Source organism: Pavona decussata, unplaced genomic scaffold, assembly GCF_977016875.1.
Source record: "Pavona decussata unplaced genomic scaffold, jaPavDecu1.1 SCAFFOLD_175, whole genome shotgun sequence".
In the NCBI taxonomy this organism is placed as follows: domain Eukaryota; kingdom Metazoa; phylum Cnidaria; class Anthozoa; order Scleractinia; family Agariciidae; genus Pavona; species Pavona decussata.
In genome coordinates this window covers 2,972,501-2,995,354 of record NW_028145586.1, presented here as the reverse complement: position 1 = coordinate 2,995,354, position 22,854 = coordinate 2,972,501, and the positions used below count along the sequence as shown (strand labels likewise).

The 22,854-nt window shown below is 39.4% G+C and overlaps 1 protein-coding gene across 4 annotated transcripts in view; it reads left to right on the top strand.

Moving 5' to 3' along the window:
* LOC146463682 (uncharacterized) overlaps positions 1 to 22,095 on the top strand; it is a 125,475-nt gene extending 103,380 nt beyond the window's left edge. For 3 of the 4 annotated variants that reach the window (XM_085084233.1, XM_085084237.1, XM_085084236.1), the window contains exons 21-33: positions 241 to 492; positions 3,440 to 3,691; positions 4,753 to 4,950; positions 6,181 to 6,297; positions 8,008 to 8,331; positions 9,066 to 9,428; positions 10,393 to 10,752; positions 11,560 to 11,661; positions 13,474 to 13,809; positions 15,077 to 15,439; positions 16,711 to 17,436; positions 18,619 to 18,696; positions 20,238 to 22,095. In XM_085084233.1, the coding sequence (XP_084940359.1) occupies positions 241 to 492; positions 3,440 to 3,691; positions 4,753 to 4,950; positions 6,181 to 6,297; positions 8,008 to 8,331; positions 9,066 to 9,428; positions 10,393 to 10,752; positions 11,560 to 11,661; positions 13,474 to 13,809; positions 15,077 to 15,439; positions 16,711 to 17,436; positions 18,619 to 18,696; positions 20,238 to 20,242 (3,476 nt within the window). In that variant the 3' untranslated portion in view covers positions 20,243 to 22,095. Of the gene's footprint in view, positions 1 to 240; positions 493 to 710; positions 842 to 3,439; positions 3,692 to 4,752; positions 4,951 to 6,180; positions 6,298 to 8,007; positions 8,332 to 9,065; positions 9,429 to 10,392; positions 10,753 to 11,559; positions 11,662 to 13,473; positions 13,810 to 15,076; positions 15,440 to 16,710; positions 17,437 to 18,618; positions 18,697 to 20,237 lie in introns of all 4 variants that reach the window. The other variant, XM_085084235.1, reaches the window with a different exon arrangement.
* Positions 22,096 to 22,854: the final 759 nt, after the last annotated feature.

Sequence of the window (22,854 nt, the reverse complement as noted above, 5' to 3'; positions counted from 1 at the left end):
ATCCTCTCAATTTTTTCTTCACAACAATTTTTTTTTTTCAGATTTATCATTCAAACTCCACAGCTAGTACAACCCAGAAAGGAGTGTACTAGAATGATTTTTGTAGCAGTTTTGTGCTCAAAAGGAAAACCAGAAAATACCAGGATTAATGACCAAATACCATGATTAGTATTATCCCCGTGGCGTGTGTTATTTTGTTATTTTGCTGAAAGGTAATCTTGAGAATTCTTTGGCACACAGAACCTTGCACGACCACTGGAGTGTCAAAACAAGAACCAATCAAAAGGCGAGCCACTGGCGAGGAGGGTTGTTCAAACAAGATCAAGATTGAGCAAGAGGACCCACCAAACAACGCGTCAGACAATCACGAATCTTGTGATTGGTTCAGCTTCTCTTTAAGATCACGGATAACCAGTTGGTTCAGGAGGGAAGATACATCTGCTGAACATGCAGCGCATTACACTAGTGGCAAGAGGATAACTGAGCCCAAAGGTAATGAATTTTATATGATGCAATTCTTGTTTTCTTCCCTTTGACTGTGAGAAAAAGTGAGTGAGTTTGGGTATGAAATCGTAAAGGGTGTAGACAAATCAAATGAAAGCTGCTGAGTAGTATGGATGTCGTTTGTTGGTCTGTACAAGGTGCTGGTAATGGTATTTACATACTGCATTTTCTATATACATAATCAAATGCGGTTTACATAACTTCAGTGTAGACAATCACGAATCTTGTGGGTGGGCGCACGCCGTCAGTAAGGCCTTTAAAATGTTTAACAGAAATATTAACTGTGGTGGCACAAATTTGCATGATACTAGTGAAAAGGGGACAACTGAGCCCAAAGGTAATGAATTTTATATGATGCAGTTCTTTTTTCTTCGCTTTCACTGTGAGATGAAGCTCATAGTGACTGTCATGCATTTTTAAACATATCATAAGGATTTAACTTTGCCTGCACTGTTTATTTGCCAAGCAAGAGGTTGATTTTCAGTTCACCCTTTAATTACCACAGTCAAACGTTGGTCTACTCTTGGTTCTTTAGTATTGGAGTCTGTGTATTAAATCCTGAAGTGTGCCAACAATTCAAATGAAAGCTGCTGAGCAGTATTTCCCGGGGATGCTGTTTGTTGGTCTGTGAGAAGGTGGTTAGGACTCTTGAAGTTGTGGATGTAATTCTGAAGTGTAACGATTCAAATGAGAGCCACTGATTAGTACTTTCCTGTACAACCATTTTCTTCACTGTACAAGGCGGTTCTTACTTTTGAGTCTGTGGATGAAGTAATATATCAAACACGAGGAAGAGTGTTTCATCAGATATCCAAACACCGAGAAGTAGGTTGAAATCAAAGGCTCGTGTGAGCCAACTCGTGAATGCAGATGACACATCAGTAATTGAAATTAAGACGGCTACGGACACTTCCTTAAAAGCTAAAAGAAATTATATCTTTGCCCGATTATGTAACGAGAAATAACCATTCTTGTACTAAAAAAATCGTTTTGGCCCTCGTGCCCGGCTTTCCGGTGAGCCCACCCATAAAAACCGCCAGCTACGCAGGCTACTTTGCTCGAGTTGAGCTCACGGAGGGAAATCTGTTGAACTTGTAAAAGTGTCGCATTACATTTCATGCCCGGTATAAATGCGTGAAATTTTTCCTTTGGAGTTCAGTCCACGCAATCTTCAAGTAAAAATAATTTGAAAATTATATGACTAACTCTTGCTAAATAAGAATTATTTCAATGAAAGCTAGTTGTCTGTATTTTGCTTCATTATTCAATGAGCGTACCAAAAAGGTTTTGATCCTGTACACATGCATTTTACTAAATTCTGCACGGTATGTATCAAACAGTTGATGAAAATTCATCGACCGCGTCCTTTTGCTTTCCCATAAATTACCAGATGTAAACTGCGAAAATGAAACATTTTTTTTCCTCTGAAACCTCTATGAAAGCTGAAGAAATCTAAAATTGTTCATTTCACCAGAAATTTGCGTAATTTTGTTTATGACGTCACTGATACGTGACATGGCACTTTCCGCTTTCGCGTGAAAACTGACAGCTAATCTACTTGATATAATACTTTTGTATGAGAAGCAAAAATATGATGAAAGATGTCGAGTTTTCATGTATGCAAATAGTTATGATTAGCAGTGAACTTATCAGTTAGAAGTGCTTCTTTCAGCCAGATTTTCTGGCGGGAAATATTTTTTGGCGGCAAACTTTCAAGTAGCGCAACGCAATATCACGCAATATTTCTGAGTAAAACTATTCAGTTAGTTCAATCGCGAAGGGAGGATAGATTAAAAAATCGGTGAGGCCTACAACAAATAAGGCCACTAGTGCTAAACATACATCAACGCAAATCACGTAAATGCCCGTCTTGTTTATTCAAAGATCTTGCCGACACTTCACTAATTGAATTTTTAAATTTAATTATTTTTAAATTCAATTATTGTTAAATTCAATTATTTTAAATTCTTAAAAGACGCCGCACTTTGTGGAAAAAACGAAAAAACCTATAACTTTGCTCAGATTCAACGAAAAATCTCCATTCTCACACTAAAATGATTGTCAAATTATTCTCTACAGGTTGAGTAAGAATATCCTGATGCGCCGTGAAAAGAAAATTTTCGCGTGTTTTTTCCCACTAATTGAATTTAAAACTCATTCACTGCGCATGCCCGAAAGTTAACGACAGAACCGACCAACCAACCAACCAACCAAGTCAAAAAGTCCACCATCGCTATAACTCGTTCATGCGCGCATTCACGAGTTAAAAACGAGGCGCAGCCGAGTTTTTTAAACGACTTCGAGGTGTTTGGATATCTGATGAAACACACTTTCAAGTGTTTGATATGGCTTCTCAAATGATCAATAATTCTTGAAGAAATTCAAGGCTAAAGTTGGCAAAATTTTATGGTAATTAGGATCACATATCCAAACCACGGTGACAGTAGTGATTTTCTTTGTTTTCTCTTGATGAATTATTAATGAGTTTGAGAAAATCATATGAAGGCTAAATGAACATTACGTTCCTTCATTATTATTTATTATGTTGTATATGGTGGTTGTAGCTCTTCAGCTTGTGGATGAAGTTTTAAGTATGGCCATGCAAATAAAAATTCTTCAGCCTTAATTCACTGCAGTGCTATTTATTTTACAGTAAGGAAAATCTGACTTGATGCTGACTTGATGACTTAATCTCGATCCTCTCAATTTTTTCTTCACGACAGAATTTTTTTTAATATTTATCATTCAAACTCCACAGCTAGTACAACCCAGAAAGGAGTGTACTAGAATGATTTTTGGAGCAGTTTTGTGTTCAAATTGAAAACCAGTAATTACCAGGATTAATAACCAAATGCCATGATTAGTATTATCCCCGTGGCGTGTGTTATTTTGTTATTTTGCTGAAAGGTAATCTTGAGAATTCTTTGTCACACAGAACCTTGCACGACCACTGGAGTGTCTCAACAAGAACCAATCAAAAAGCGAGCCACTGGCGAGGAGGGTTGTTCAAACAAGATCAAGATTGAGCAAGAGGAACCACCAAACAACGCGTCAGACAATCACGAATCTTGGGATTGGTTCAGCTTCTCTTTGAGATCATGGATAACCAGTTTTTCCAGGAGGGAAGATACATCTGCTGTACATGCAGTGCATAACACTAGTGGCAAGAGGATAACTGAGCCCAAAGGTAATGAATTTTATATGATGCAATTCTTTTTTCTTCCCTTTCACTGTGAGATGAAGTTCATAGTGACTGTCATGCATTTCTAACATTTGAGTTTGGGTATGAAATCGTGAAGTGTGCCGACAATTCAAATGAAAGCTGCTGAGCAGTATCTCGCCATGGATGTCGTTTGTTGGGCTGTACAAGGTGATGGTAATGGTATTTACGTACTGCATTTTCTATAAACATAATCAAATGCGGTTTACATAACTTAAGTGCAAGTGTGAGATATAGCCGTCCATTAGCAACCTCATCCAACCGACCCAACCCATGAATGATGAAATAGCACAAAGACCAGACCAGCACTCTGGGAACTCCATGCCCTACTCTTTGCAATAAGTGTGTGGGTTTTTAATTAAACGTGGTCCCTACGGTTTATCGTCCTTATCCGAGAAGACTAGAAAGTCTAATCAAATGTCATTACAAAGGCGGCACTTTCTCAGTGTTGGTCAGTGTTGGTCCGGCCGAGGTTTAAACCAGTATGGTATTCCGATGCTCAACCAACTGAGGCGGTGGTTAGACCTTAAGATGTTGTAGATGCAAATGCAACCATACAAAGGTCTTTAAATAAAAGCTACTGATTGGTACTTCCTGTGCAACTATTTTCTTCACTGTACAAAGGTGGTTCTTACTTTTGAGTCTGTAGATGAAAATCGCATGAAGGCTAAATGAGCATTACGTTCCTTTATTATTGTTATTATGTTGTATATGGTGGTTCTAGGTCTTCAGCTTGTGGATGAAGTGTTAAAGTGTAGCCATGCAAATGAAAATTCCTCAACCTGAATTTATGGCAGTGCTGTTTATTTTACAGTTAGGAAAATCTGACTTGATTCTATTGCAATCTTAGGCACATTTGGGCCAAAAGAGCAAAGCCAGGTTGGCCCTGAAACTAATCTGGATCCTGTTAATTTTTTCATCACAACTTAAAAAAACTCATTAATAATTCATAAGCCCATTGACCTATCAACTGTCGATAATACACTCATTTTGCTGAAAGGTAATCTTGATAATTCTTTGTAACACAGAACCTTGCACGACCACTGAAGTGTCTATACAAGGACCAATCAAAAGGCGAGCCACTGGCGAGTTGGGTTGTTCAAACAAGATCAAGATTGAGCAAGAGGAACCACCAAACAAGACGTCAGACAGGTTCAGGAGGGAAGATATATCTGCTGTACATGCAGCGCATGACAGTAGTGGTTGGAGGACAACTGAGCCCAAAGGTAATGAATTTTATATGATGCAATTCTTGTTTTCTTCCCTTTGACTGTGAGAAAAAGTGAGTGAGTTTGGGTAGATCGTAAAGGGTGTAGACAAATCAAATGAAAGCTGCTGAGCAGTATCTCGCCATGGATGTCGTTTGTTGGGCTGTACAAGGTAATGGTAATGGTATTTACATACTGCATTTTCTATATTCATATTTAAATGCGGTTTACATAACTTCAGTGCAAGTGTAAGATATAGCAGTCCATTAGCGACCTCATCCAACCCACCCATGAATCATGAATCATTAAATAGCACACAAAGACCAGACCAGACCAGACCATGCCCCAATCTTTGCGATAAGTGTGCACAGGGTCCCTACGGTTTATCGTCCTTATCCGAGATTCAAAGGTGGCACTTCCTTCTTAGTTATTTAAGGACCGTGAGTGATGGTCCGGTCCGGCCGGGGTTTGAACCCACGACCTCCGGCACGGCACGGTAGTCCAATCCTCAACAAACTGAGCCAACCGGTCGGCGGTGGTTAGAACTTATGACGTTGGGGATGTAATTCTGAAGTGCAACCATTCAAAGGTCTTCAAATAAAAGCTACTGATAAGTACTTTCCTATGCAACCATTTTCTTCACTGTACAAAGGTGGTTCTTACTTTTGAGCCTGTGAATGAAAATCATATGAAGGCTAAATGAACATTACGTTCCTTTATTATTATTTATTATGTTGTTTATGGTGGTTCTAGCTTTTCAGCTTGTGGATGAAGTTTTAAAGTGTGGCCATGCAAATGAAAATTCTTCAGCCTAAATTTATGACAGTGCTGTTTATTTTACAGTTAGGAAAATCTGACTTGATTCTATTGCAATGTAAAAAAAATGTTAGGGACATTTTTGGACAAAAGAGCAAAGCCACTGGTTGGCCCTGAAATTAATCTGGATCCTCTTAATTTTTTATCCACGATATAATTTTTTTTAGATTTTTTATTCCAACTCCACGTCTAATATAACCCAGAAAGGAGTGTACTAGCAAGATTTTTGTAGCAGGTTTATGTTCAAGGGGGAAACCAGTAAATACCAGGATTAACAACCTAATGCCGTGGTTATTTTTATCCCCGTGGCTTGTTTGACTTTGATATTTATTTTTGTATATATATATATATATATATATATATATATATATATATATATATATTTTTTTTTTTTTTTTTTTTTTTTTTTTTTTTTTTTTTAATTCTACACAGAACACAGAAGGCGCAGCAATGTGAATTCACGTACTGAATGGCCTTTCTCTTGCTTTACCTTGTTGTTGGTCATTGTGTGGGTTCTGGTATTGGTAGGAGTGTCGGTAGTGTTTGTAGGTAAGTGCATGGACAATGTAGTTTAAAAAAAATTTACTCAAGTGGGTGCGAAATGACACCAGTAGTGCCTGCTTCCCTTACTGATAATTTTACGTTGGGAAGCATTCAACTTATATACTGTCTCTCTGTGATTTAAAAACATCTGTTTGTTCATGGTAATGTGCGCAGTGTAGTGAAGTGGAGTATTTTCAATTTGCTTACAAGTAGAAACAACAAGTGACAATCAGAGTTAACTGTATTGGTTGACTGTATTTGTAACTGTATTTGCTTAATTCAGTTGCTCATACTAGAGAGGCATGAAATGGAGGAAATACTAAAGATATTACTGTTCGCCCCTTTACAAACTGAAGCTCAACACCTGACGGTTACAAAAGCTCCGATATTTCCTAAACTAAATGAGACCTATTTTTACTGAAAAATGTGCCGTAACAACAAAGTTACGACATTGTTTTCCAATTCTACTCTTGGGGCTTGAAGTAGCTGAATAATTTGATGGACTATTACTATCACTCTTTATCAGGGGATATACAGTAATGGTATCTAAACGTCGGTAAACAGGTTGTGGTCATTTTGTTACTTAGTAGGTTACCATAAAAACATCGTAACCTGTTAAAAGCAGCTCTTATTTATAACTCAAAAACAAGCTTGTTGACCTCGTTTTTAACCAGTGAATGCGCGCATGCGCAATGAACGAGTTATCGCGATGTGGGGTTTTTGTCACTTGGTTGTTACCTTTCAGGCATGCGCAGTGAATGAGTTATCGCAATGTAGGGGAATTTCACTTGGACCCTGGTCGTAAACTTAAAAATTCTCCAATTCGCGTTTTTGGAAGGAAAACACATCTTTTCAAAACGGTAAATCGAAAGGCAAACTTTTGATAATTTTCCTGTGGGGGGAGCAGGTGGGAGTCTGTGAAAGATCGTTTAAAATAATTTCACATCAGCATGTAACCCAGACGGTTCAACTGAATAGACCAATTTCGATATATTAAAATTTGTATTTGGCTACGAGGCTTACTGGAATAGAACAACAGAAATTACATTGGCACTCAGAGATGAATTGATTAATTTCTTTTGTTTTGTTTCCCTAAGCCTCATAGCCAAGATAGAATTTTAATAAATCGAAATTGCTCTATTGTTTTGCGTCTTTGATAGTCTGTTTCGAAGGGGCATTTACGTGCAAAACCCTTGTTTGGAATATCACTGCCGAATGTCTGCTGTTTTTGACTGAAAAAGCGCTTTCGATCACGAGACCTGACCAAAACAAACTTCTCGCCAGTTAGGCCAAATAATTTTGTCTATGAGTTGTTTTTACACTTTAGTAATTTTGTAATAGAAGTAAGGAATTTGCCAACAAAGCATCCTCCACTCTATCCTTTTTGTTTAATTTACGTTGCCGAGTCTTAGTTCCGTTATCATTTTATCTTTTGCAAACTATTTCACGCTTCATAACCGATTTTTATCGACTATCAAGAAACTTCCACAAAAAAAATTAATCTAGGAACTAGTTTCAATTGTCTTTTTCATTCGGGTATCTTGAACAAACATTTAATATATGGTTTTCCAGAATAACTGCGGCTTAACTTGATCGGCTTTCAAAAAGTTTTAAAATAAAGCATAGTGAAGCGTAGTTTGAACAAGACATTAGTTTGAAGGATTTTTTACCGATGAGTCGCATGTTAAACCTCTTCTCTCCTCTATCTGTCATCAGGTGTTCGAGCTGAAAGCTGGAGTGACATACGTCCTGGAGATGAAAATAAATGGCCATGCCCCCCATGTAGTGACGCCATGTATGTAACTGATCGAAACTATCCGGAATTGAAACCACAGAAGATGAGCTACTGCGACCAAGCTAGATGCACCACATATCAACTGACGAAGGGCTTTGTACAGAGGATTAAAATCATAAATACTGCCCCAGGAAAAACTTCTGTGACACAATGGAAGTGTAAGTTGTTAACCTACATCTTCAAAGTAGAACTCGAAGGAAACCGAAATGCAGACGAAGACGAAATAAACGTCTCCTCTGTCAAATGTAAGTGGATCGATTGAGGGTTTAACTGCTCCACTTAGGGCCTGTTTACAAGGAGGGTGGGTAACCCAACTGCTAGGGTTACCCTAGTAAGAAGGTTAATGATAGCCAGGCCACTACAAACAAACTTATTTCACTGGTAGGGTTACCCTATCACTCGGGTCAATTTCGAGATCAATTTCAAGGCCACGGACTTATACTAGGAGCTGGTTCAAAGCGGTGTCCGTACGTTCCAAGTTGAATTGGAATTTGAAAGTGTTTGTTTGTTTCTTTGCTTGTTTTGTGAAGGCAGAAAAACCATAGAACCCTGGAGAAAACCCCTCGGAGCAAGGACGAGAATCGAATCTGGACAGCTTAGGTGTGGAGGCGAGTTCTCCCTCCACTGCGCCATCCCTGCTACCCATATTACTATCTGAGTACACTATTTTAGGTGGGCAACCCCTACTTCCTTTGCGGCCATTTTTGCTTGCCACCACTCTCAAATTTAACCAGCTCACCCTACACCATGAAAAATGAATTCACGATTATTTTTTTGTTTCGATGCGGACAATTTCTTTTTGTGGAGTATAATTATGGAGCTTGCCTTTCCTTGGATAATCCACACTGACGCAGCTGGGTTTATGACAACACGTAGTAGTTGTTTTTTTTTCTGCCAACTATCTTTTCATTAAAAAACAATTTGTACGTAATGTATGTGTGGACGAAGCCTTAATCTGAAGACCTTTCTATTTTCTTAGGTGTGACCGTGCCTGCTGGTCAAGACATCAACCTCTGTCAAGCATTAGGAGAGACCGCCATTTCACCACAAACAGTCCAGCAAATTTGGTGGTCCATAATCCTACCCGATGGAACAGGGCTGAATATTGTGTACTGCAATTCTACATTTTGCTCGTTTTTGCAGCGCTCTAATAAATCGTACCCAGCATGCTTGCAAAGGCTGAAGATCAATGGAATGGCATCAATCATGAGAAACGTGGGAAAGGATGACCAAGAATTGCAGTTCAAATGTCGGACTGAGCCTGATATGCGAGCAAAGTCGGCTAGTCCTGGGCCGCGAGTCTACAAATTAAAGATAAAAAATGTCACGGAATCCGTGGCAGGTTAGTACGAGTCATGCTTTGTGAACTCTTGTTTACGCTTTCCAGATGACTTCCATTAGCCTTTTCCAGGCCTTCTGTTAGTGGGGAGCAACGCGATGCGAGCGAATAATAAAGCGTGGAGACTGGGGAGAGAAGAGTCCTCTTCCCAGGCTCTTCTCGTTCTTTCCTTGCTCGCGATATGTTTTGTTCCCTGCTCCCCGCAATCGTAACACCTGGCCAGATCACCCTAGACTTCCAGGAATAAGTGATGTTGGTAGTCGTTGAACCTAAGTTTTATGGGTTCATAGTCATGGTTTGGTTTCGCTTGAAATGTTTTTAGCTGATACAACAATTAAAACTTGTGCGTGAACTAATCCTGTTTGGCTGAAAAAATAGGAGTGGGCATCGTTTTTAAACCAAAATGTAATTATTCAGTCATACCTCTTAGTCAGTGTTGTGGTAATGGTTTGTACTGTTAGTTTAATTTATTGAATTATACGTGTTTTCGCGACTGTCTTTCTTTTACAACAAACCCACAATATGGCCGTGGAGTTAATCTCTAACCTCTCACTTCCTTTTGAGACAAATAAAGTCTTTCAAAGCATTACGGTATTTTGACAATTGAATGAAATATTAAATTCAAAAATAATAAATTATATTCAATAAAACGGAAAAGACAAGAATAATTAGACCATAGGTCTTTTTTTTTTGTGAATCTGTCGACTTAGTACTGTGTTGCCATGAAGGAGTTTGATTAGGGCGAAAGAAGCGTCAGTGTTGCTGGAGAAGATTATAGCTGATACAACAATTAGAACTTGTGCATGAACTAATTTTGTTTGACTGAAAAATAAGAGTGGGCATCGTTTTTATACCAAAATGTAATTATTCAGTCATGCCTCTTAGTCAGTGTTGTGGTAATGGTTTGTACTTTAAGTTTAATTTATTGAATTAAACATGTAACAGTTGTGTAAATTTCTTTTCACAGCTTCTGGTTTTGATACATCACGGATCACTTGTTATGCGGGAGAAACAATAACGCTCTTGTTTGAACGAATATCGCGTGAGTCCCTGAATGACTTCAGTGGATATTGGGTTTGCAAAAATGACTTGATGTTTGGTTCCCTTGAAAAGGATCCTGGTTCGTTATATAACTGTTCCGATTATTACGCAGACTTGGAGCAGTTCTGCTTACTTAAGACAGAATTTGTGAAATTCAACACATCACATATGATGCTGAAGATAAAAAACATTACAGCAGGAGATAGTGGGATTTACTGCGTGTACTTTGTCCTCAATAACTTTGTAAAGAAAGGTCAACACAGAACCCAGTTGGACGTGATTGAAGGTAAGTAAGCATTGCATACGTCAAAACAAAAACATTTCGAGTCTGCTCATTTGCTTAATTTCGTGTCCCTCTAGGCATTTGAACTGCACTTCAACAAGGTAGTGCAGTACGTATGCTGTACTGTGGAGTTTTCTGCATTAAAAACCCGATTTCCGTATTTTCAGGATGCGCGTGAAATGCTACAATTTACGCGCGGTCAAACAACGAAAAACGTACTTGTTAACGGAAACGATTGTTGCGCAAGCTATACTGTGCTGTGCTATGCTATGCTATGCTATGCTATGCTATGCTATGCTATGCTATGCTATGCTATGCTATGCTATGCTATGCTATGCTATGCTATGCTATGCTATGCTATGCTATGCTATGCTATGCTATGCTATGCTATGCTATGCTATGCTATGCTATGCTGTAGTTGGACGACGTTCAACGGCACGGCACTGTGCTGTGTTCTATTAAAGCGCGCTACACTCTACTTAGGCTCGATTTCCGTCGCTCCCTCGGGTCCGGCTTTCCTCCCCGAGAGGAGGGTTAGCGTGGGTTTATTTCCCAAACAGCGGCTGGTAATCGAGCTGACACTTTACTACACGGCACGGCACTGAATTGCACTGCCGTCATGTGTACTACACTCCACTGCACTGTACTGTAGTCAGTGCTTTGGTGTGATGGTCTGTACCTTACCTTACTGGGCTTCTTTAATCTATCGTAATACATACTGTACAAGAAAGGATTAGTGTGTGGTGTTTGGCACATGCTGTAGTGTGATTTAGTTTATAATGTTAAGTTAGCTTGTTCTTTGCTTTAAAGGAAAACAGTACACCATGACGATCACAAAACAGGACAATGAAAAACCACAGCACAATGATTCAGTCAAGACTTCTTCTCCGACCAAAGATGTCTCCAGTACCGGTACGAAAAATATTGATAGTTTTAAGTGTGCGTAGATCTGATATATTATATACCAGTGTAGCATAAAAAATACGATAAATAAAAGTACGTAGCAAGATGCATGTTAATTATAGAAAGATTAAAATACTTTTACCAGATTACCGTTACGGTTTTTATTCGATTACCCTCCCACCCCTAATAAGCGCCCACCCTGAAAGACCAAAAACTTAATAACCCCCCTCCTAACAATAAAACATTTCTGTACGAGCGCAACGTAAAGTAGGAGGAGCGTCAGTTGTGTTCCAGAATTTGTTTTTGATGTTAGTCAATGAACTTTTGTATTAGGATATGTTTTGTTCCTTGCTCCCCGCAATCGTAACACTTGGCCAGATCGCCCTAGACTTCCAGGAATAAGTGATGTTGGTAGTCGTTGAAACTAAGTTTTATGGGGTCATAGTCATGGTTTGGTTTCGCCAGAAATGTTTTATCAAAAGTGTTCACCGGACAAAAAAGTTGACACGGAAAAAAATTGGGGATCGCTTTTCAGTGAAAGTTATTTCAAACCACGGGCAATACTCGAAATTCTCTTACCATAAAGCGATTATTTCCACATTACCGAGGATGTCCCGTTCCGTTTATACGGCAGTCAGTCTCCTGTACCCAGGGGTACAACCACGCCCACGAACTCCTGTGTGAAAAACGTGGCTTCCCCTAACCTTTTCCCCAGGGTCTCTTCTCTCCGCTCCCTGCGATGTGAAGTAGGGAGACCCTGGGAACGAGATTGGCTCCCTCCTAGCCGAGATTTACAGCAAGTCAGTTGTCGTAAATGAACAAACATGACCCATTATAAGTTTCTGAACTATGTTTTTCGTTATCAGTATTATTCGGCACGGCACCGTGCTGTGTTGTATTAAACCGCGCTACACTTTACTTAGGCTCGATTTCCGTCGCTCCCTCGTGTCCGGCTTTCCTCCCCGAGAGGGAGTTGAGCGTGGGCTTATTTCCCGAACAGCGGCTGGTAATCGAGCCGACACTTTACTTCACGGCACGGCACTGAATTGCACTGCCGTCATGTGTACTACACTCCACTGCACTGTAGTCAGTGCTTTGGTGTGATGGTCTGTACCTTACCCAACTGGGCTTCTTTAATGTATTGTAATACATACTGTACAAGAAAGGGTTAGTGTGTGGTGTTTGACACCTGCTGTAGTGTGATAAAGTTTATAATGTTAAGTTAACTCTGTCTTTTCTTTAAAGGAAAACAATACACCATGGCCAACCAAAATGAGGAACGTAAAACTGGAGACACTTCCTCTCATACCAGATTACCGTCATCGTTTTTATTCGATTACCCTCCCACCTCGAATAAGCGCCCACCCTGAAAGACCAAAAACTTAATAACCCTCCTCCTAACACTAAAACATTTCTGTACTAGCGCAACGTAAAGAAAGAGGAGCGTCATTTGTGTTTCAGAATTGATTTTTGATGTTAGTCAATGATTTTTTGTGTTGGGATATGTTTTGTTCCCTTGTCCCCACAATCGTAACACTTGGCCAGATCACCCGAGACTTCCAAGGATAAGTGATCTTGGTAGTCGTTTAAACTAAGTTTTATGGGTTCATAGTCATGGTTTGGTTTTGCTAGAAATGTTTTTAGCTGATACAACAATTAAAACTTGTGCATGAACTAATCCTGTTTGGCTGAAAAAAATAAGAGTGGCTTCGTTTTTATACCAAAATGTAATTATTCAGTCAGTGTTGTGGTAATGGTTTGTACTTTAAGTTTAATTTATTGAATTATACCTGTTTCAGTTGTGTAAATTTCTTTTCACAGCTTCTCGTTGTGTTACAGCACGGATCACTGGTTTTTCTTTGGAAATAACGATTTGCCCTGAACAAATATCGCGTGCGTCGCTGAATTACTTCAGTGGATATCTGGTTTACAAAAATGACTTGATGTTTGGTTCCCTTGAAAAAGATCATGGTTCGGTATATAAATATTCCGATTATTACGCACACTGGGAGCAGTTCTGCTTACTTAAGACAGAATTTGTGAATTTCAACACATCACATCTGATGCTCAAGATAAAAAACATTACAGCAAGAGATAGTGGGAATTACTCCGTGTACTTTGAAGAAAATGGTGAAAGTCTTTTTGAGGTGATTGAAGGTAAGTAAGCATTGCATACGTCAAAAAAAAAAACACATATCAGTCTACTTATTCGCTTAGTCTCCTGTCCCTCTAGGCATTTGAACTGCACTTCAACAAGGTAGTGCAGTACGTATGCTGTACTGTGGAGTTTTCTGCATTAAAAACCCGATTTCCGTATTTTCAGGATGCGCGTGAAATGGTGCAATTTCCGCGCGGTCAAACAACGAAAAAAGTACTTGTAAACGGAAACGATTGTTGCGCAAGCTATACTGTGGTGTGCTATGCTATGCTATGCTGTAGTTGCTGTAGTTGGGCGACGTTCAACGTCACGGCACTGTGCTGTGTTGTATTAAACCGCGCTACACTTTACTTAGGCTCGATTTCCGTCGCTCCCTCGTGTCCGGCTTTCCTCCCCGAGACGGGGGTGAGCGTGGGCTCATTTCCCGAACAGCGGCTGGTAATCGAGCCCACACTTTACTACACGGCACGGCACTGAATTGCACTGCCGTCATGTGTACTACACTCCACTGCACTGTACTGTAGTCAGTGCTTTGGTGTGATGGCCTGTACCTTACCTTACTGGGCTTCTTTAATGTATCGTAATACATACTGTACAAGAAAGGGTTAGTGTGTGGTGTTTGACACCTGCTGTAGTGTGATAAAGTTTATAATGTTAACTCTGTCTTTTCTTTAAAGGAAAACAATACACCATGGCCAACCAAAACGAGGAACGTAAAACTGCAGACACTTCCTCTCATACCAGATTACGGTCATTGTTTTTATTCGATTGCCCTCCCACCTCGAATAAGCGCCCACCCTGAAAGACCAAAAACTTAATAACCCTCCTCCTAACACTAAAACATTTCTGTACTAGCGCAACGTAAAGTAAGAGGAGCGTCATTTGTGTTCCAGAATTGATCTTTGATGTTAGTCAATGATTTTTTGTGTTGGGATATGTTTTGTTCCCTTGTCCCCACAATCGTAACACTTGGCCAGATCACCCGAGACTTCCAGGAATAAGTGATGTTGGTAGTCGTTGAAACTAAGTTTTATGGGTTCATAGTCATGGTTTGGTTTTGCTAGAAATGTTTTTAAGCTGATACAACAATTAAAACTTGTGCATGAACTAATCCTGTTTGGCTGAAAAAATAAGAGTGGTTTTGTTTTTATACCAAAATGTAATTATTCCGTCATGCCTTTTATTCACTGTTGTGGTAATGGTTTGTACTTTAAGTTTAATTTATTGAATTAAACATGTTTCAGTTGTGTAAAATTCTTTTCACAGCTTCTGGTTTTTCATATACATCAGGGAGCATTTGTTATGCAGGAGAAACAAGAACGTTTTGGGTTGAAGGAATACCGCGTCGGTCGCTGAATGACTTCAGTGGATATCGGGTTTGCAAAAATGACTTGATGTTTGTTTCCCTTGAGAAGGATCCTGGTTCGGTATATAACTGTTCCGATTATTACGCACACTGGGAGCAGTTCTGCTTACTCAAGACAGAATTTGAGAAATTCAACGCATCATATGTGATGCTGAAGATAGAAAGCAATGCAGCAGGAGATAGTGGGATTTACTGCGTGTATTTTGTCTTCAATAACTTTGTAAAGAAAGGTCAACGCAGAACTCAGTTGGAGGTGATTGAAGGTAAGTAAGAATGGCATACGTCAAAAAAAAAAGCATATGAGTCTACTTATTCGCTTAGTCTCCTGTCCCTTTAGGCATTTGAACTGCACTTCAACAAGGTAGTGCAGCACATATGCTGTACTGTGGAGTTTTCTGCATTAAAAACCCGATTTCTCTATTTTCAGGATGCGCGTGAAATGGTGCAATTTCCGCGCGGTCAAACAACGAAAAACGTACTTGTAAACGGAAACGATTGTTGCGCAAGCTATACTGTGGTGTGCTATGCTATGCTATGCTATGCTATGCTGTAGTTTGACTGCGTTGAACGGCACGGCACTGTGCTGTGTTCTATTAAAGCGCGGTACACTTTACTTAGGCTCGATTTCCGTCGCTCCCTCGTGTCCGGCTTTCCTCCCCGAGAGGGAGTTGAGCGTGGGCTCATTTCCCGAACAGCGGCTGGTAATCGAGCCGACACTTTACTGCACGGCACGGCACTGAATTGCACTGCCGTCATGTGTACTACACTCCACTGCACTGTACTGTAGTCAGTGCTTTGGTGTGATGGTCTGTACCTTACCTTACTGGGCTTCTTTAATGTATTGTAATACATACTGTACAAGAAAGGGTTAGTGTGTGGTGTTTGACACCTGCTGTAGTGTGATAAAGTTTATAATGTTAAGTTAACTCTGTCTTTTCTTTAAAGGAAAACAGTACACCATGGCCAACCAAAATGAGGAACGTAAAACTGCAGACACTTCTTCTCATACCAGATTACCGTTATCGTTTTTATTCGATTACCCTCCCACCTCGAATAAGCGCCCACCCTGAAAGACCAAAAGCTTAATAAAACCCCCTCGTAACTCTAAAACATTTCTGTACTAGCCCAACGTAAAGTAAGAGGAGCGTCATTTGTGTTCCACAATTGATTTTTGATGCTAATCAATGAACTTTTGTATTGGGATATGTTTTTTTCCTTGGTCCCCACAATCGTAACACTTGGCCAGATTACCCTAGACTTCTAGGGATAAGTGATGTTGGTAGTCGTTGAACCTAAGTTTTATGGGTTCGTGGTTATGGTTTGGTTTCGCTAGAAATGTTTTTAGCTGATACAACAATTAAAACTTGTGCATGATCTAATCCTGTTTGGCTGAAAAAATAAGAGTTGTTTCGTTTTTATACCAAAATGTAATTATTCCGTCATGCCTTTTAGTCAGTGTTGTGGTAATGGTTCGTACTTTAAGTTTAATTTATTGAATTATGCATGTTTCAGTTGTGTAAATTTCTTTTCACAGCTTCTGGTTTTGATACATCACGGATCACTTGTTATGCGGGAGAAACAATAACGATTTTGTTTGAACGAATATCGCGCGACTCGCTGAATGACTTCACTGGCTATCGGGTTTGCAAAAATGACTCGATGTTTGGATCCCTTGAAAAGGATTCTGGTTCGGTGTATAACTGTTCCGATAATTACGCAGACTTGGAGCCGTTCTGCCTAAAGAAGACAGAATTTGAGGAATTCTTCGCATCACATATACTGAAGATAAAAAACATTAGACCTGAAGAGCTGTGTGAACGAAGAGCTGGAGAGTCCCTGAATGACTTCAGTGGATATCGGGTTTGCAAAAATGACTCGATGTTTGGTTCCCTTGAAAAGAATCCTGGTTTTGTTTCATCACGAATCACTTGTTTTTGTTGGAAAAGAAAAACGATCCCGCTTGAACGAATACTGCGTGGGTCGCTGAATGACTTCAGTGGATATCTGGTTTGCAAAAATGACTTGATGTTTGGTTCCCTTGAGAAGGATCCTGGTTCGGTATATAACTGTTCCTATTATTACGCAGACTGGGAGCAGTTCTGCTTACTTAAGACAGAATTTGAGAAATGTAACGCATCATATATGATGTCGAAGATAAAAAACATTACAGCAGGAGATAGTGGGAATTACTCCGTGTATTTTGTCTTCAATAACTTTGAAAGCCATGACATTAAAGAAACTCAGTTGGAGGTGATTGAAGGTAAGTAAGCATTGCATACGTCAAAAGAAAAAAACATTTCGAGTCTGCTCTTTTGCTTAGGGCGCGTTTTTTTATTCACAATTCTGGAATGAGAATGGACAGAATGTAAAATGCGCGCGTTTTTCTATTCCGCATTCCTATTCCGGAATGGACAGAATGCCATTCCATCCATTCTGCTCCCATCCGGAATGGACAGAATGCCATTCCATCCATTCTGCTCCCAGGAGCAGAATGAACAGAATGTTGCGAATGCAAATCCAAGATGGCGGGCGGTGAGATGAGCGCTGCGGATTCAAATACGTCTCTACAAGGGAAAAAATCAGGTTATACTTTTGGACAAAATGAAACGTTGCTTCTAATTTCATTGTACCAAAAGTACAAGGAAAATTGCTGCAATAACGGCTGCAATGGCAGCCTCTTCGTCGGCCGCCATATTTGTTACACAATGTTTACTTGGCCAGGACCGACGGGCGTTTTTTTATGCAGACAATCCGAATTATTCCTAGCATTCCGTACCAACCATTCTTATTCCAGAATTGTGGATAAAAAAACGCGCCCTTAGTCTCCTGACCCTCTAGGCATTTGAACTGCACGTAAACAAGGTAGTGCAGTACGTATGCTGTACTGTGGAGTTTTCTGCATTAAAAACCCGATTTCCGTATTTTCAGGATGCGCTTCAAATGGTGGAATTTCCGCGCGGTCAAACAACGAAAAACGTACTTGTAAACAGAAACTATTCTTGCGCAAGCTACACTGTGGTGTGTTATGCTATGCTATGCTGTAGTTGCTGTAGTTGGACTGCGTTGAACGGCACGGCACTGTGCTGTGTTGTGTTAAACCGCGCTACACTTTACTTAGGCTCGATTTCCGTCGCTCCCTCGGGTCCGGCTTTTCTCCTCGAGAGGGGGGTGAGCGTGGGCTCATTTCCCGAACAGCGGCTGGTAATCGAGCCTACACTTTACTTCACGACACGGCACTGAATTGCACTGCCGTCATGTGTACTACACTCCACTGCACTGTACTGTAGTCAGTGCTTTGGTGTGATAGTCTGTACCTTACCTTACTGGGCTTCTTTAATGTATCCTAATACATACTGTACAAGAAAGGGTTAGTGTGTGGCGTTTGGCACATGCTGTAGTGTGATTTAGTTTATGTTAAGTAAACTCTGTTTTTTCTTTTAAGGAAAACAGTACACCATGGCCAACCAAAATCAGGAACATAAAAAAGCAGACGCTTCATCTCCCACCAAGGAAAATAAAAGTACGTAGCAAATTGCATGTTAATTATAGAAAGATTAAAATACTTATACCAGATTACCGTTGCCGTTTTTATTCGATTACCCTCCCACCCCGAAGAAGCGCCCACCCTGAAAGACCAAAACCTTAATAACTTCCCACCTAACAATAAAATATTTCTGTACTAGCGCAACGTAAAGTAAGAGGAGCGTCAGTTGTGTTCCAGAATTGATTTTTTATGTTAGTCGATGAGCTTTTGTATTGGGATATGTTTTGTTACTTGCTCCCCGCAATCGTAACATTTGGCCAGATCATCCTAGACTTCCAGGGATAAGTGATGTTGGTAGTCGTTGAACCTAAGTTTTATGGGTTCATAGTCATGGTTTGGTTTCGTAGAAATGTTTCATCAAAAATGATCACCGGACAAAAGAGTTGACACGGAAAGAACTGGGATCGCTTTTCAGTGAAAGTTATTTTAAACCACGAGCAAAACTCGAAATTCTTTTACCATAAAGCGATTATTTTCCACATTACCGAGGATGTCCCGTTCCGTTTATACGGCAGTCAGTCTCCTGTACCCAGGGGTACAACCACGCCCACGAACTCCTGTGTGAAAAACTTGGCTTCCCCCAACCTTGTCCCCAGGGTCTCTACTCTCCGCTCCCTGCGATGTGAAGTAGGGAGACCCTGGGAACGAGATTGGTGCCCTCCTAGCCGAGATTCAGAGCAAGTCAGTTGTCGTAAATGAACAAACATGACCCATTATAAGTTTCTGAACTATGTTTTCTGTTATCAGTATTATTCGTAAAATGAAAATTGTCTTGAGCTGTCGATTTTCTCCACCACTCACTGTCACAATTACTTAAAGGAGCTCACTGATCATGACCACCGCCACCACCACCATCACCACCACCAAAGCTTTAGTCTCTGATCTGAAAGCCAGAAACATATCCCAATTTACGGTATGATTGGCTTGAGTGGTTCCTAAAACATCTGCGAAGCCTTTGTAACTCGCTTTCAACCTATATTTTTACCAACTGCGAGAAAATCAGGTCAATTATATTAGTGCCTATAACTAAAGTAAATAACGGGTGATTATGTGGGTGCGCATGTATCATACCATTCTAGACAAGTTTGTGCCAGCCTTTCAGATCTATGGTTTCCTTCAATGATGTCACTATTTTGGCTCTACTAACCTATTCATAGCTATGACATCACCTTGATCGTTGATCGTTGATCCACGCTGATCCACCCGACGTAGAACCCTCATTCCGTATACTACTAAAACGGCAGTCTTATTGCTGTGTGATCTCGATTTCCATCCACCAGTTTTTCCACATTCCTGCCGACTCTTGTTTTTCAGTCACGCTTGGGCCCTTTCTTCCCCCTAAAATGGACTTTTTACACCATTTTGTTTATTTTACGTATAAGATTGACTTTTGTTTACTTACTTATGTAAATTTTCTTCATTTTCTTGATAATGATGACAGGATGTCATCGAAACATTGAAATCTTTCTGCGTTAGTTTTTTGTGCTAAATTTGTTTATTTTTTCCATTTATTCTAGGATAACCGCTATGACAACCCTCACCACACCAACAGAGGGATCTACATAAAGTAGAATTAATGACAGTGATATTTACTGTTTTTGTTAGTTTGGTTAATATATATTTTTTTATTAAAAACTGCATCATTGTATAATGCAATTCGAGGGATTTGATTGGCTTAGCGGCCATGGTATATGAGCAATTATACCATGGCCGAGAAATGGCGACCATTAAGTTGCCTTCTGGTTGTTCTTGCATAGCGAAATCAGTAAGATCTAGCAATATTTCTCGGTTGTTTTTAATAAAACAATTATTCCACTTGCGCTTGTTGGATATGAGATGATTATAGCCAACTCGGCGCTACGCGCCTCGTTGGCTATCTATCATCTCATATCCAACGCGCGCTCGTGGAATAATTGTTAAATATTTATATATTTTACATACATAATTTTTTTATATATTTATCTTTTATTTTCTATGAAAATATACCTTTCTCAAATAAGTTATGCTAAATAAATAGCTGAATCTTAATATAATTTAATGTCTTTTTAAAATTACCTGATATGAAAATTCTAATGCAGCCCTTTTATTGCTGAATTCGAAGTCTGTATAACTGACTGAGATTGCAATGTTGTCTAAAGTGGTTTTCTAACCGAGTGTCGTAAAAGGAATTACTCTGGCCAATCAGAACAGACGCACACAGCGCAACAAACCAATCTAAACTTAAAGCAAATACGCGTAACCGGTGCCAAGCGCGGGAAAATAGGTGTGAGCAAGTCACGATTGGTTTAATTTTGAGAACGTTGTGCGAGTTTTGCTGACCAATCACAGAGAGTGGTATAGCCAAACCAAAGCAAACGCGAATTGCATTCGACACTCCGTTAAAACCCGGTCTTATTGCATTAAGACCTAAAGCAATTATAATTCTTGACAGAAGTTCAGGCTTCAGGAGTTTTCATCGTTTATTGCGACAAAAAGCAATTAAATCAATTAAATATTTTTTTCAAGCTTCAAAGTCAAGAATTTTGTGTACAGTATGTAAATATTACAAAGCTGGATGTATGATTCAATTCAATTCAATTTAATTCACACTTATTCGAAATACAATATATTATTATGGTAAGAAAATAAACATGCAGAGCATTATATTTAGTGATTTTACCCTCTACGGAAGAAGTACGTAGTGGCCAAAGTAGTAAGGCTTTCGTGTTGGCCACTACCTCTGTGCAGTTACAAAAATTGGGGGAAGTAGAATTTATAAAACTGATTGTAGAGCTCTGCTAATTAAATTAGGCTTGGGAGAAGAAAATACATCAATAAGGGAAAAAAGTGTTTACAGCAAATAATAAGTATATAGTATACGTTAAATTAATATATATTATTCATGTTTGGCTGTCAAGAAGCAAAAGTTTGTATATTTCTTCTTAAAAACATTGTAAGGTAGACACGTAACTACCATTGGAATTGTTTCCCAGGTTTGCGATGCCGCTACTCTAAACCGTGCTAAGCCATAATTAGTTCTAGAAAATGGTCTGTACAGGTTTTGACTAGTGGCAAATCTGGTGTTATATTTATGGATATCAGAAGCTAGGGAAACAAGATCATGGAGGGCCGGGGTTGTTTTCTTTTTTGTTGTATTGTAATTTATGCACAAGGGAACCTATCTTCAACTTAAAAAATGTTCTCTAGCTTAAGGATTTCTTATTCTAATGAATGTAAAAGGTTTTTTGTGCACAATAAAGAGTGAGTTTAAACAAAGAAAATCGTATCCTCTTAATACTGTTTCTGGTGAATAGCAAAAAGATATTCAGTTAGGACGGACAAGGATCATGCAAAACTTGCATTTTGAAAAAAAAACGTTGAAATAATGCTGTATGTGTATAAGATTTACGACGTGACTTTTATTCTGGGATAATTACGGCAGGCAGCCACTCTCAATAGCTAACTCCTTCGTGAATGTAAATATTTGTCAGCACCTATGGATCTCTCTGTCTCAACTGAAATACGCCATTCTTGTGCAGAGCCGAAAAAGAGAAGCTAAAATTACAAAGCTATTTCGCATACAAGCAAGCTTATTTCTGCTGCGAACATAGCAAGATTGAACATTTCTTACCAATTTGATTGTAATAAAAACGCTGGAAGAGTTTCATCAAAGCTGTCATGTAACGAGATATATAAGTCCATCACATTGAAGCGAATTTACTGTCTTTTCTGCCGCTGACCAGTTTGTTTATTGGCTCAAAAAAATTAAAACATAATAGACAATAAATTCGCTTCAATGTCATGGCCTTCTCTCGTTACCTAGCAGCTTTAATGAAACTCTTCCAGCGTTTTTGTTACGATCAGATTGGTAAGAAATGCTTCATTTTGCTTCATGGAGAAACTTCAAAGCGATAGTTATCTCATTTCTTAGCAACTTTCACCTTTCACTTTTGGAACAGAAACTATATTGCACCCAAATGTTTTAACAGATTTTCTGTAGAAGTACCTGTGAGTACGAGCCACTTTTACAATTTATTCCTTTGAATTTGGGCTAAATCGCATGTTGCGATAAGTGCTCAAAGTAGATCAACTTTGTGCCTTTAGATTTGTTACAGTAATTAAAGCTTATGATTGCAATCCATCACATTGCAAACG